Raw genomic sequence first — 14,844 nt, 5'->3', positions numbered from 1 at the left:
CGAGTTTCCATGACACCATTTTGTGTCTTTTCAGCCATTACGTGTAGGATGGGTCTAATGTGTGGCCCTGCGTCGATCTAAAGCTATACAATAGTGCAGGTTTTAAGAAGGGGAAAAAAAGTGTAAATGCTAATATATCCCTCAACCGCCGCCAAGTTTATTTTTATTTTTGTGGATCTTTTTTAGCTCTGCCGACGTCAGATGACCAGCTGCCACCAGCAACACGCTAGAGTTGGGCTGGTTGTCTGAAACGCACTGAGGCATCCTAGTTTCTAAATCGCCTACTGGTGCCGCGCGTCCGATACACGCTGGGCAAGAAATCAAAGCTCTCTATTGGAGGAGCTACCATTGACTGCAGTCGATAGATTCAAATGCCGGGGAACATTTGGTGCAGGGGTTAGGAAGGATGAGCGAGGAAGACCGAGTGGAGCACAACAAAGACAGAGAGAAAAAGGTAGAGAAAAATAGAAAAAAAGGCTTTTGTGGTTTCCATGTATTTCGGTTTTTCCCTCGCCTTCGTTATTTCGGTGAGAGGAAACAATGTGAAATACTGTTATTCTCTCATCTCATCAGCCCCTCTCTCCCCATCTCCCTCCAGCTCCACCACTCTCTCACCATTATGTCACTTCCCTTCGAACTAAATCCCTCCGCATCTCTCCCTCTCTGTCTCCTTCCACCTTCCAGATTCGTCTTCCTCCTCTCATCCCTCCCTCTGCTCCCCCCCTGAACCTCCTTATCTCCCTCTCCTCACCCCCCCACCCCCCTTTTTACTCCATCCTCTTGTCTTCCCCTCGACTCTCTCTCTTCTCTCAAGCCCACCCCCCCCCCCCCCACCCCCAACAGCCCTATTACTTCCTATCCATCTTCCGCTGCGTCGTATCCTCGCATCTCCTTCTCGTGTCATTATGTCTCGTTCTCGCTCCCTGGCCCTTGCCTTTTTCTTTTATTATTATTCTTTTCTGTCGTTATCCGGCTTCCATATTGGCTCCGCGTCCCGCTGTCATTACACACACACGTCTCCCTCTCAGTTCCCCACCTCTCATCCTGCGGGGGGGGGCCTTGTTTTCCCTTCCACCCACTCAAAGCCTATAAATATCACACGGCGAACAAATACCACCACATCATCCTCGCCGATGTCCCCCCCTGTCCCCTCCCTCTCCCGGTCGTCATCATCATCACCCCGACACGCGCGCGTGCGCGGGCACACGTGCACAGACACACACTGTGAAAACTGATTAAGCAAATTAAACTGCAGAGGAACACAACGCACTTTTGTTCGACACTTTGGGCCATGTCTACTAAATAGGGAGGCTTTCTGGCTCTGTGTCTTCAAACACACACACACACACACACACACACACACACACACACACACACACACACACACACACACACACACACACACACACACACACACACACACCTGGTGATTTCCAATGCAGGGGAATCACTGGCAGACATTGTATTGAAGTAGCCACGTTGACATTTGCGTTGTCACGTGTCATGCATAAGAGAAGACTCAAACAATCTATGTGTTAATGGCTGTGTGTTGCAATGGTCTTCAAAGGGAATATTATCCTCTGGTTGGTGGTAATGGAAAATAGCGGCAGGTTAGACACGTCAATGATTATTTTAGCCTTAATACTTTCAAAAGGGTCAATTTAACAGCATGCCACAAATGGATGGCTCATAAGTCTTAGATTAAGTTAAGTGAGTTGAAGGGAATTTGGTATTCTCTTAATACAAAAATGATTAAAACAATTCTGCTCCCACCATGGTAGAAATGGCTCCCAAACTCTCTATCCCAATAGTCAGGTTAAGTTAAATAAAGATCCAATCTGCGAAGTATGGATTAAAAGACGCTGTTAGATATCCTTTTCTCACGTCTAACTAGCCAGAAATTTCAAGAAAGGCATTTAACCTCCTCGAGAGATCTAATGGGGAAGTATGGAGCATGCTCAATCACTAATCATCTTGATAGCCCTGGAACCATTCCGGGAACTTATCAACATGCACAACTCCTACATGTACACATCCACACACACACACACACACACACACACACACACAGCAACATGAAAAGAATGGTGACATCACCCCTTCAGTCACATAAATAGCACAAACCATCACCACTGCAGAAGCCTCGATGTTGAAACTCTCAAAACACACACACACACACACACACACACTCAAGGCTAAGGGTCTAGGCAGCTGTCTGAAGGTGCATGTGTGCACGCACGTGCACGCATGCGTGTTTGAGGGCATGAGAAAGAGAGATTTAAGATTGATAATGCAAGAGCAAGAAATAAAAAAGAGAAAAAGGAAAGAGAACGTTGTTCATAACAGTCTCAGACTTGCCAATAAGTATCATCAATTCAAAGTGTCATTAAAAGCAAAATAATCACTTAAGTACTCTAGACTGTGATTCCTTGAGTGGACGTGTTAGACGTGACAAAACCCTTCAAAAGTAGACTTTGAGAAAGACCCTTGAACACCATCAGCTCCAGAACTGTCTGGCACTAAAGGCTCTTCTGCCAGTCATTATGCCCATTTCTCCCAAGATCTGTATTAAATAGCTGATGAGCAGGCCTAACCGGTCTTCTTCCCCAAAGACATTAGGGAATGAACCGAGAACCTCACGGTGGGAGTGGAGAAGCCTAGCCACTACGCATTCCTGCCTCCTTTTGCCGGATTCTGCTTAAAAAGAGAGATGAAGGAGGCACAAAAAATACATGATTCACAGAGATATTGTATAAAACTACTGTCAAATAATATAATTATTTAAAGATAATAAGTTAGGACCGCACCAATAGAACAATAATGGGATAACGTAACAGATCGTGAATTAGAACAATCTGGGAATGCGGTGAGGGAGTTCAGCATTGGAGACGTATAGACAAGCAAGGAACGGAAACCTTGAAGAGCCATCAATGCAATTAAAATTCAATATCATAATACCCAGGCGGCCGTTAATCACAACGCTTTGGGCTGCATGTTAATTAGACAGCACGGCAGAAGTTTCACGTGGAATATTCTAAATGTAAATAATTCAAGGTGCAATAAATGCAACCTATAAGGTGCCATCGGTGCGATCATTACGGATAAAGCACCGGGCGGGGAGTTTTTAAGAAAACGCAGGCACACACAAAGACACAAAACTATATCCACTAAATAACCATTGACGCCTAGGAAGATCTTGCTGTATGCACTGCACTAAATAAACAAAAGAGTAGAGCTAAGAATTGTATCAGGCAGGCAAAAAATAGAATCAAATAAAAGTACAGGCTTAAATATTCCCAATTTAAAGGAACAATTTCCAGAGGGCAGCATTGCCAAAACAGAACGGGAAAGCTGACTGACTTTGTGTCACCATTCTTTTGCTTGCCTTTCATGCCTCACCATGGTATTCATGCAAGAGATCGCCTGCATTCGAAGTGGGCACTCGATCGTGTAAAAATACAAGATATAATGTATGAGTCAATATTTTGGTTATTCCCCCACAGTTGGTCCAGCTGCATTATGTAACACAGCCAGTCGCCCATAAAGAGCTCATAGTTAAGGAACTGGTTTCACAGAAGGAGGTGGCAATGCACCCCTTACATTTTTTAGCAACGAGAAAACATGTGGGAGGGGCTTAACATGCGGCTAATATAATAATAATTCACAAATGACCACTAGGGCTTAGCCTGAACCCTTTGTAACCCCTAACTCAATCTGCAGAATAAGTCCACTATTACCAGCCCACTACTATCATCACTGAAACCACCCCCACTTAAACTGTGTCTTTTTCGCTCAGAAGCAGAAATGAGTGGGTATGTGTTCAGGGGAACGTTTTGGCATCCAGTCCTCTCATGCAACCGCACCTTCGTGAGTCAGTGCAGTGCAGACAGAAATCGAACAAAGAGATGCTGTGGATGCTGCTATCCTCTGCTACTCTGCTGCTCTGACACCGTGGAGCTGGGCACATCTCCCGCAGAGCTGTCCAGCCACAACGGCAAAACAAACAGTGGTAGTGTGGAGGCGATGACTTTCATCACAAAAAGCTTTTCATTGATATACTTTGGGCGATACCAGCTCAGAGGGACTGTGCGTGTATGTCGTGCGTGTGCATGCGTGTGTGCGTGTGCCTGTTTGGACGTTTGAGCTTGTGTGTGACTGTGTGTATGTGTATGTGTATGTGTATGTGTGTGTGTGTGCGCGCGCGCGCATGTGACACACGCAAGAGCTGAAGCTTACACTCCGATTAGCCGGTAAGAGATTTAGATTAGTGGAGGGAGGTTTTTTTAATTTATTTTTTTTATCTCAAAAGGGCCAAAGCCAGGCCTCTCCTACCTGAAGAGTGATTCGGTAAAGAGAGACGTTGGTAGTTGTATCGTGTATCCCCATGAGGCAGTGATGGCAGGTCACAAAGAGGACTGAGGTTTGAATGAATGCATGTGTCTGATATGAATGGGCGTTGATGAATGTATACGGATCATGTTTTACCCCGTTTTAACTCAATGGGATAATGCAATTCATCCCTATTCCCTGTATCTTAATGATTTGTTTTGAATTTGAATAATGACCCAGGTATTGTGATCTACACAGCCCTCAGACTTCTATAAAATAGAATGCAGATTCTATATTTTATAAAATACCTAGACCCCTAAAACTTGTGAAGCAGCCACGTTAATAATCTGGGTTTTCCCTTTCAATTCCTTTAAGGGCTGTGTCATACCTTAAATGATTAATGGTATTGGCGCTTCCCGGGGTCTAGGATAAAGAGAGTGAACAGCGATAGGCTGCAGTCGCCCTGCCTGATCTACACTCTCTTTTCACTCTGACTCCCATTTGGACCGTGGTACCGTCTCACAGAACAATAGATCAGTCACAGCCAGGCGTGATGAGAGATGTGTTGGACGATCAAATGCACACTCAACATGGGAGACTGGGAGAGGGTAGAGGGGTCCTCTCTCTTCCTGCCTGGATATCTCTCCAAGTGTGTGTGGGGCGGGGGGCAGGGGGGGGGGGGGGGGGGGGGGGGCGGGGTGCGCGGGGGGGGGGGGGGGGGGGGGGGGGGGGGGGGTTGGGATAGAGTCTTTCAACGCAGGAAACGCTTGGCAGTGGATGCGGACGGAGCCTCATAATGCAGGTTGACAGCCACTTAAACCGTGCGATCTATACCAGCAACAATGAGCGCAGACCTTGTTAAAGCAGAGGCAAATTTACATTTATTCATCAAAGGCGACACGCAAGTATAGGGGAGAGCGCAAACAAAGCGCACAATCAATACCGGAGAAGCGGATACAGGTTCCAGCGGCTGGGGATTATTCAAGATGATTTTCCTCTTCAAGACGACCCGTGATAGAGACGTAGCGGGTAGTAGCTTGGGGATCCCCCACCCCCCCTGCCCCCAACCCCCGCCCCTGAAGGTTTCCATATCAACTGAGCGCGCTCCAAAGGAATTATTTTCTGCCTAATGAGCACGCACTTACTGAAATGTATGGACCACATGTGTTGCCCACAGGATTACACACACACGCCTTCAAATCACACACAGATGCGTCTGAATTATATTAAAAGGTAATTCCCCACACCACGTACACACGGACACATACACACACACAAACACATGCACACACAGCTTATACATCAATAAGTATGAATTATATAAAGGTAATTCCTCCAACCACACACACACAGCTTATCAACGAATAAGTAGGAATTATATAAAGTAAATTCCCCCCACCACATACACATACTCTCACACACACACACACACACTCACATACGTTCATGTAACTTAAAGTAAAAAAATAACTAAAGCTATCTCGCCCTACACAGACACACACACACATGCAAACACACGTACACACACACACACATACTCTCACACACAGGCAGGGAGGTAGGTGAGAGCATTACATCCCCCCCGCCCAACAACGACTCAGGAGCCCCCCTGGAACCACCCAATCAGCGGCCGGCTGGGTGGAGCGTGGGGGGGGTCCCAATGCGAAGTGGGAGTGCACCACACACACGCACACACACAGACACACTCACACCTACAAACACACACACACACAGACACACACCTACAAACACACAGACACAAGCGAAGGCCTAAACGAGAGCATTGTAAAGCCGTGCGCCCGGAGCCATGTCTCTGAGGCGAGGGATGGGACAATGGGAAGCGCTGGAGCCTGCTGTGGCTCAACGCTCCCAGCACTGTGCAAGAACAGCAGCCAGAACCGCACTACACACCCAGAGAGACACACACAGAGAGAGAGAGAGAGAGAGAGAGAGAGAGAGAGAGAGAGAGAGAGAGAGAGAGAGAGAGAGAGACGCACAGAGAGAGAGAGAGAGAGAGAGAGAGAGAGAGAGAGAGAGAGAGAGAGAGAGAGAGAGAGAGACGCACAGAGAGAGAGAGAGAGAGAGAGAGAGAGAGAGAGAGAGAGAGAGAGAGAGAGAGAGAGAGAGAGAGAGAGAGAGAGAGACGCACAGAGAGAGAGAGAGAGAGAGAGAGAGAGAGAGAGAGAGAGAGAGAGAGAGAGAGAGACGCACAGAGAGAGAGAGAGAGAGAGAGAGAGAGAGAGAGAGAGAGAGAGAGAGAGAGAGAGAGAGAGAGAGAGAGAGAGAGAGAGAGAGAGAGAGAGAGAGAGACGCACAGAGAGAGAGAGAGAGAGAGAGAGAGAGAGAGAGAGAGAGAGACGCACAGAGAGAGAGAGAGAGAGAGACGCACAGAGAGAGAGAGAGACGCACAGAGAGAGAGAGAGAGAGAGAGCAGCCAGAACCTCACTACACACCCAGAGAGACACACACAGAGAGAGAGACGCACACAGAGAGAGAGAGAGAGAGAGAGAGAGAGAGAGAGAGAGAGAGAGAGAGAGAGAGAGAGAGAGAGAGAGAGAGAGAGAGAGAGAGAGAGAGAGAGAGAGAGAGAGAGAGAGAGAGAGAGAGAGAGAGACGCACAGAGAGAGAGAGAGAGAGAGAGAGAGAGAGAGAGAGACGCACAGAGAGAGAGAGAGAGAGAGACGCACAGAGAGAGAGAGAGACACACAGAGAGAGAGACGCACAGAGAGAGAGACGCACAGAGAGAGAGAGACGCACAGAGAGAGAGAGAGACGCACAGAGAGAGAGAGAGACGCACAGAGAGAGAGAGACGCACACAGAGAGAGAGACGCACACAGAGAGAGAGAGAGAGAGAGAGAGAGAGAGAGAGAGACGCACAGAGAGAGACGCACAGAGAGAGACGCACAGAGAGAGACGCACAGAGAGAGAGAGAGACGCACAGAGAGAGACGCACAGAGAGAGAGAGAGAGAGAGAGAGAGAGAGAGAGAGAGAGAGAGAGAGAGAGAGAGAGAGAGAGAGAGAGAGAGAGAGAGAGAGAGAGAGAGAGAGAGAGAGAGAGAGAGAGAGAGAGACGCACAGAGAGAGAGACGCACAGAGAGAGAGAGAGAGAGAGAGAGAGAGAGAGAGACGCACAGAGAGAGAGAGAGACGCACAGAGAGAGACGCACAGAGAGAGAGAGACGCACAGAGAGAGAGAGAGAGAGAGACGCACAGAGAGAGAGAGACGCACAGAGAGAGAGAGAGACGCACAGAGAGAGAGAGACGCACAGAGAGAGAGAGACGCACACAGAGAGAGAGAGAGAGAGAGAGAGAGAGAGAGAGAGAGAGAGAGAGAGAGAGAGAGAGAGAGAGAGAGAGAGAGAGAGAGAGAGAGAGAGAGAGAGAGAGAGAGAAATAGAGACAGAGAGAGAGAGAAATAGAGACAGAGAGAGGGATAGAGAGAGAGAGAGAAATAGAGACGGAGAGAGAGAGAGAAATAGAGACAGAGAGATAGAGAGAAATAGAGACAGAGACAGAGACAGAGAGAGAGAGAGAGAGAGAGAGAGAGAGAGAGAGAGAGAGAGAGAGAGAGAGAAATAGAGAGGGAGAGAGAGAGAAATAGAGACGGAGAGAGAGAGAGAGAGAAATAGAGACAGAGAGAGAGAGAGAGAGAAATAGAGACAGAGAGAGACAGAGAGAAGAGAGAGAAAGAGACAGAGAGAAATATTTAAATATACAGTGTTTCTGTAAAAGTGGAAATGCGATGGAGAGCATAATGTGTACGCTTGCGAACAGGACAAGACATGTGAGCATACACCACACCACACACAAACGCACACTCTGCAACAAAACACAAATGCATTACAACAGTCTGGTAAATATCAAATCTATAAACCCAGCAATATGCTGGATTTGTTTTAGAGTGCAGCAAGGCAAACTGCACAAATGGTGTGTGTGTGTGTGTGTGTGTGTGTGTGTGTGTGTGTGTGTGTGTGTGTGTGTGTGTGTGTGTGTGTGTGTGTGTGTGTGTGTGTGTGTGTGTGTGTGTGGTTGGCTTGAGTTGTGTGCGTATGTTTGTTCGAAGTTAAGAGTACCATTATGCTTACGTGTTGTAAAATAAACCATGGCCTGCGGTCAGGGCTGGGTTATTCTGTCATTGCTGACAAAACACGCATTTGTGTCCAATGCATGACCCCCACCTCTATCTCCCTTGTTCTATTCATCTCCCCCTCATATCATGCTCCATCCTCTCTCTCCACAAACACACACACACACACACACACACACAAACAGTATACTATAAAATATATATGGTTCTTTCCTACTATATATTTCTCTTACATATAAAAGCCAGAGCAGTGTTCACAGCCAACCCGCCTAAAAACAGCCAACAACATTAAAGCAACATTCACTCAGAATAAGAGCAATCCTATTCCTAAGCACGATTCAGGGTGTTTGAGCCATGCTGCGCACCCTAGAGGAGGCTCAGAAGAGGGCAAGGAACCATTGGCTCTGTGGACGCGCCTCTCCCATCCTAGCTCACAGATCACAGCTGCCTAACCTACCACTTGTACTGAAGCAAATGAGAAATACGCAAACAACCACGTTGTCTGCTAAATTAGTTTCAATTGGCTCTTTTCATCACAGAAAACCACTTCAAAAGAAAAAATATTAAATCCAAAAACAGAGATGCGTGATGGTGTCCCATAATAGTGCTATTATGCTGAACTACTTCAGCTGGACGTCTAGTACCAGCATCGCTAAGAGCAAGCAAGAGTCTATTATAAAAGTCACAACTCCTCTCTGTTTCGGCACTGCAGTGGTGGAACGAGCTCCCTGCCGATGTCAGGACCGCAGAGTTGCTCACCAGCTTCCACAAGAGACTCAAGACTCACTTGTTCGGAGTTCACCTGGACTCCGCATAGCCTCCACGTCCCCCCCCCCTGCCACTTATTGTATGTGGTTCGTCCTGGCACTTAATGTACGCACTTATTGTATGTTGAACTTAGTTATAGTACTTAATTGTATAGCGTCTTATCCTAGCTATCTTTGTTGTACAGGGGAAATGGGTTAATCTAGCGATATTTATTGCTTTGCACTCGGTTCTATGAACATCCTTACTGTACCGAAAGCGATATATGGTTTCAACTTCCTATGGCAAATGTACTAAGTCGCTTTGGATAAAAGCGCCTGCTTAATGCACTAAATGTAAATGTATTCAAGAAAAAAAAATGTAAGAGGCGCTCCAAAAGTTTAGTGCATAAAACCAATTGTATCTATGTGATGTTTTTACCATTGATTCATATCACCATTCATATTCCACCAGCAGTTCACCAGAAGCCTCTTCCCAGAAGCATTAGGAATATCCTTCATTTGAATCAGAAGTCAGACTTCAGTGCGATACGACACTGTCAGGAGTTTTGGAAGAGCTGATTTAAATCCCACAGATTGAGGTTAGTAAAACAGGGATAGGTTGGGTCTGAGCCTACTTCGCTGCAGGCTTTAAAAGCCCTCATCAATCACACTCGGTATATGTGATTGATTATGAATTGCAGGCCATATTTTTATCGCTGGCCGGGTAAGAGCTCGACCTATGACCTGGGATGACGATCGGCACTCGTAGCCCTTTTTTTATTTTACTGAAGCATGCACAACAGAGGAAACATCTGACATTTCTCAAAATGATGTAACGTGTAAGGGTATCGTGTGTATGATAACCCTAACAAATATTGTTTAATATCTATATTTTATATCCAAGTAATCATCTGCTGCAATCACACACCAACCAATTTAAGAAACTTCCAAAAATGTAAAAATAATTCAAAAATCTAAACTTTTTGGTAATAAAACGTATATTTACCAACCACTCGCTGGTGATTGGTTGGTTTGCGTTGAAGCTAGATGTTGGAAGTTTGATTGGTCACATTAATCCAAGGCATGTTTTCACAGCTGGTACAAATCTAATTTGCTCGTTTTAGCGGGTGGCAATATTTCCCATAAAACTGGGCCAAAAAATAGCAAGATGTTTACAGCAATTATTTACAAATGACGTTTTTTAACAGCCAAATCCATAAACATCTCCATAAACTTTTTCACAAAAATAAAATCCTAGTAAAGTTATGACGAGTGTGTGAAAGCAAGAGACAAACACCTCAACAAAAAAATTGCCATAGGAATGAGTTGCTGAATGTAGTCGTAGACAAATTGTAAAAAGGTTGTACTCAGCGTTACGTTTAAAAATAGTGCTTTCTTGTTTTGTGCGCGCGTCCGCGCGCGTGTGTGTGTGCATGCATGCTTTTCTGCGTACGTGCCAGGGTGTCTGTGTTCAACTAAACAGGAGCATCGTGCTGAGCTGCTGAAATGTAAACTATCGGTCGTAAATGCTGACAAAACATGAACACATATGTGGGATCTCAAATACCCGGGAGAGAACAGGAGTATAGACAAGCTACGCAGAGGAAAAACGAGAGGAGGATAAAAACAGCACTTCCGTACTGTTTCAACAGTGTTGTTAAAACAGTGCACTGCATAACAGTGTTCACCTCTGAGACAGAGGTGAACATCTACCAATGTAGGTATGTGTGTACGTCTACCAAAGCACGTCGAATCATGGCCACCTTCTGTGCATGTACATTTTTCTTGGTATTTATCTTTTCTTAATCTTCAGTACAAAACAACGTCAAAGCAACATTTCAATAGCCCATCCAAAAAAGGCACAAAATAAAGCCGGAAAACTTTCTACTTTTACAGGTTTCTATTCCAGTCATGGAGTCAGTTATAGCGGGAACCACCAGGGGGAGGGATAGCTTCCAGCGGGCCTTCTGTCTATCTGGCCGTCTGTCTGTCTGTTTGTGTTCTCCAGGGGTTCCCAGTGGACCCGTCTCCCATGAGGAAGGTATTATATATGATGAGAAGAACAATGTAGAATCATAGGTCTCAATGGTTTTCGTCATCACTTGGAGTATCATCGCAGAGAGTCGATAGTAAACATGCATGCAAACACACACGTGCACACACACACACACAGACACAGTTGTGGTCACACATGCAAACACACACACTCTCATATAGACAACCCCCCCCCCACACACACACACACACACAGCAGTGGAACAGCTGTCCAGCCATATATCTAGCCGTGTGACCAGGAAAGTGATTAATGTCAACAACATACGTGGGTACACTAAAATTGGCTCTTTGGCCGTGTGGAGCGGACATTTTGGATGTACTCAGAAAGAAGATAATGACAAAGGAAACTGAAACTGTTCGTACGGAGGGTAGAAACATGTTGTACATGTAATTAGAGAGAGAGAGAGAGAGAGAGAGAGAGAGAGAGAGAGAGAGAGAGAGAGAGAGAGAGAGAGAGAGAGAGAGAGAGAGAGAGAGAGAGAGAGAGAGAGAGAGAGAGAGAGAGAGAGAGAGAGATTTAGTAAGAGAGAGGTAGAGAGTGGTAGAGGGACAGAGAGGTAAAGAGTGGTAGAGACAGAGAGGTAGAGGGAGGTAGAGAAACAGTGAGGGAAAGATGCCCTCAGGGGCCTGAGTCCATGCTGGGGTAGGCTTTGTTATCTTTCTATAGGGAGGTTTCATTGATGTTTAACATGAGGTCCCTTGCTGTGAGAAGAGGGAAGGTGTATGAAACCGGAAGCATGTGGACATGAAGAGAGAGCGAGAGAGAGAGAGAGACGCACACGCGCACAGAGGGGGGTGAGAAAAGACAGAATAGGACAGTAAGATGTGGAGAGATGGTGCGTTGTCCACAGATGGCAAGAGGATTGGAAGAAAGCAAAAAATAAAAATGATGAAAAATAAAATCAAAAGAAAGAGGTTGCTCCCCTTGGGGTGAAAAGGTTATTGGGATATCTGAATGTTTCCCTTTCTTGGGTCGCTGTGATCTCCTACGCAGACACATCTTCAATGGAGTCTGCAATGTCGCCACATTGGAGTGGGCAAATCAGGAGCAGGATAACAGCGGATCGAAATAGTGGTTCGCTGGGTAAGGCTAGAATGTACTTCTTTGTACCGGGCAACATTTGCCCCTCGGATTATATCATCGCAGTGTTTTCTCAAATGTGCCTGATAAGGCTCGAAACACGCCAACACATGGCTTGCCTGCTAATGAACGCAGCATTTCAATTTCAACCATAAAGGCTGACGTATCGGAGTGAGTGCAGACATCATTCTTTGCTGTTTACGTCTCTGTTTTTCCATCTCTGACAGCGGAAACAATAACTGCAGCCAGATTACAGAAGCATTCAGACTTAAGTGTCATAGCGGCTAATGTGATGCTAGACCTTACTGGGGATACTGGTTTGAAAAGAACCAGAAGTCATTTCAATGAGCCGTTTTCTTTTTTATATTGTTGTTGGGGAGATAACTGTGTTTATGTTATACATTTTATTTTGAGAGGCACATGTTTGTTCTGTTATTGCTGTTTTTATAGTGGGTGTTATCTTCAGTGCACCTGCTTCTTCACACACACACACACACACACACACACACACACACACACACACACACACACACACACACACACACACACACACACACACACACACACACACACAGTTGAGTGAAGTGAGAATCTTTCTACAATACTTTTAAAAACGTATTAACTGTAAAAATAGGCTGCGAAGTTGAAATCTTAGAATTGCTCGATGGTGTGAATACCAATACTGCGTTCCCATGACCACACACAGTAACCTACTTTCTGCTGTGCTTAAATCTCCATTCTCTGTATTATATATTTTTTAATCCTATGATTGGCGGTTTGCTTCAAAAACTCTAAATAATATATGTTTTCGAAAATTTTCATATTAACGCCTGATGAAAAAAATATGCCATTGAGCTGGGGCTACTAAATTCATTACATTTGCACGCCTCCGTTTTGTAGAGTGAAGTGTAGGGGAAAATATCAAGCTCACTGCACAAAAAAATATAAAAGAAAATAATTTCTACTCAAATTAAGAGAGAAAAAAATGAATATTGTTTGTCTAAAAAGAAAAAAGAGAAACACAACTTCGCTGGTCCTCTTCCTGGAGGATGATGTCAGGATGAAAACTAACATTTTTCTTTGCTGAGCTAATGTTAGCTGGCTGGCATGGTTATATGGACTGATGTTGAACTAAGCTTTTCTGTTGAGCGTTTTGGTATGACTTTATACAAACCGTGAACACACCAAAGATTACATTTGCAAATGTTGTTAATCACCATTGTACTGTGGCCCATAAGAACACATACAACACAACCATTAAGTAAAGCATTAACAATGAAGCCCCAGGAATATATAAATCGAATTAGTAAATGTATTCATAAAATCCAAGTAAAGGTTGTTATTAAGCATCCAGCAACAGCTTAATGGAGGAAAAAAAGATTCTAAAGTGGCGTTCAAATGCAGCACATTTCTCAGGACTAACCGAGAGTGGCCGTATCGTCGCAATTAGCCAGCTTAGTCTACACCTGGTGTCTGAGTGGAAGTTAATGTGGGTGGAACTTGAAGGTTGAGCTCCCTCCCTTCAGTACAAAGTGAGGGCCGAGCCCTCCCTCATTTACATTTAGCCAATGTTTCGGTTCACATTTCTAGAGATTGACAACTAAGAAGTTTATTATCTTTCAGAATGCATTCTGTGAGCAACATGACCCTAATTAACCGGCCCCAGAAGCAGAGAGCTGCAAGATTGACAACAATTAAAAAACATGCACAACATCTTAGTTAAAAGTGACGCTAGTAAAAGTTTAAGTAATCTGTAATAGAAAATTGGAGGAAAAATCCCAAAGTAGCTGGAATCAAATTAACTTAAGCACCAAAAGTAATTATCTGGGTTAAAATGTACCTAATTATCAAAATTAAATGTAGAAGCGGTTACTATGGTGACGGTTGCTAGTCATCCAATAGAGTGGTAGTCATCTGCTAGTGGTGGTCGTCCGCTAGCGGTGGTAATGCCGCTGAGGACGGCTGCGACCAGTTAGGACGATGCGTCTGTGCGGCTGCATTCACTGTAGCTGACCCACATGTGGCTGGGATTTCCCAACAAATATTATTCAGGCTCTGTGTGCCTGAACTTGTCAGTGAGATCGGACGTTATTTGTACAAAACACACATGCAACATGCTTGAAAGCACAGCGGTCTGTAAGGACATTCCATTCGAGCTCTATGAACTCAAAGTATTAACCAATGAGCTGGTATTAACAGTGAGCCATTACCTCAATACATTATCTGTGATGCTGTGGAACACTTTAATGATGATCTATAACCCTTATCCCGCTCTAGCATCCTCGATTTTTTACCTTTTATAAATACAATGTTTTATTTAACATTTGAATTGACTCCAATTACTGTTCTCCATATTGCATTTATTTTGTCGCTAATTTGCCCTTTTCTCTTCCGTTGTTCAGTCAGGCAATTAATCAAACCAATTTAAGCTTATAATAAAAAAGGACCAACTTAAAACTGACAATTCTTTCCCCAAAGGAAACCACATCCATGATATTTTTTGATCAGTCGCAATTGAATCGTTCAAGTGTCGCTTAACTTTATTG

At 44.8% G+C, this 14,844-nt stretch overlaps 1 protein-coding gene across 1 annotated transcript; it reads left to right on the top strand.

Moving 5' to 3' along the window:
- Window positions 1–6,351: 6,351 nt before the first annotated feature.
- LOC115558588 (zinc finger CCCH domain-containing protein 13-like) lies at window positions 6,352–11,685 on the top strand (the record flags this gene model as incomplete). Its single annotated transcript, XM_030376821.1, has 5 exons — window positions 6,352–6,714; window positions 6,787–7,012; window positions 7,227–7,402; window positions 7,621–7,900; window positions 11,612–11,685. Coding segments are annotated over 5 exons (1,119 nt in total), but the record flags the coding sequence as incomplete, so codon positions are not given.
- Window positions 11,686–14,844: the final 3,159 nt, after the last annotated feature.

This window comes from Gadus morhua, chromosome 14, assembly GCF_902167405.1.
Source record: "Gadus morhua chromosome 14, gadMor3.0, whole genome shotgun sequence".
NCBI classification, from domain to species: Eukaryota; Metazoa; Chordata; class Actinopteri; order Gadiformes; family Gadidae; genus Gadus; species Gadus morhua.
The sequence above is the reverse complement of the archived record's forward strand: the minus strand, read 5'-3'. Positions and strand labels throughout refer to the sequence as shown.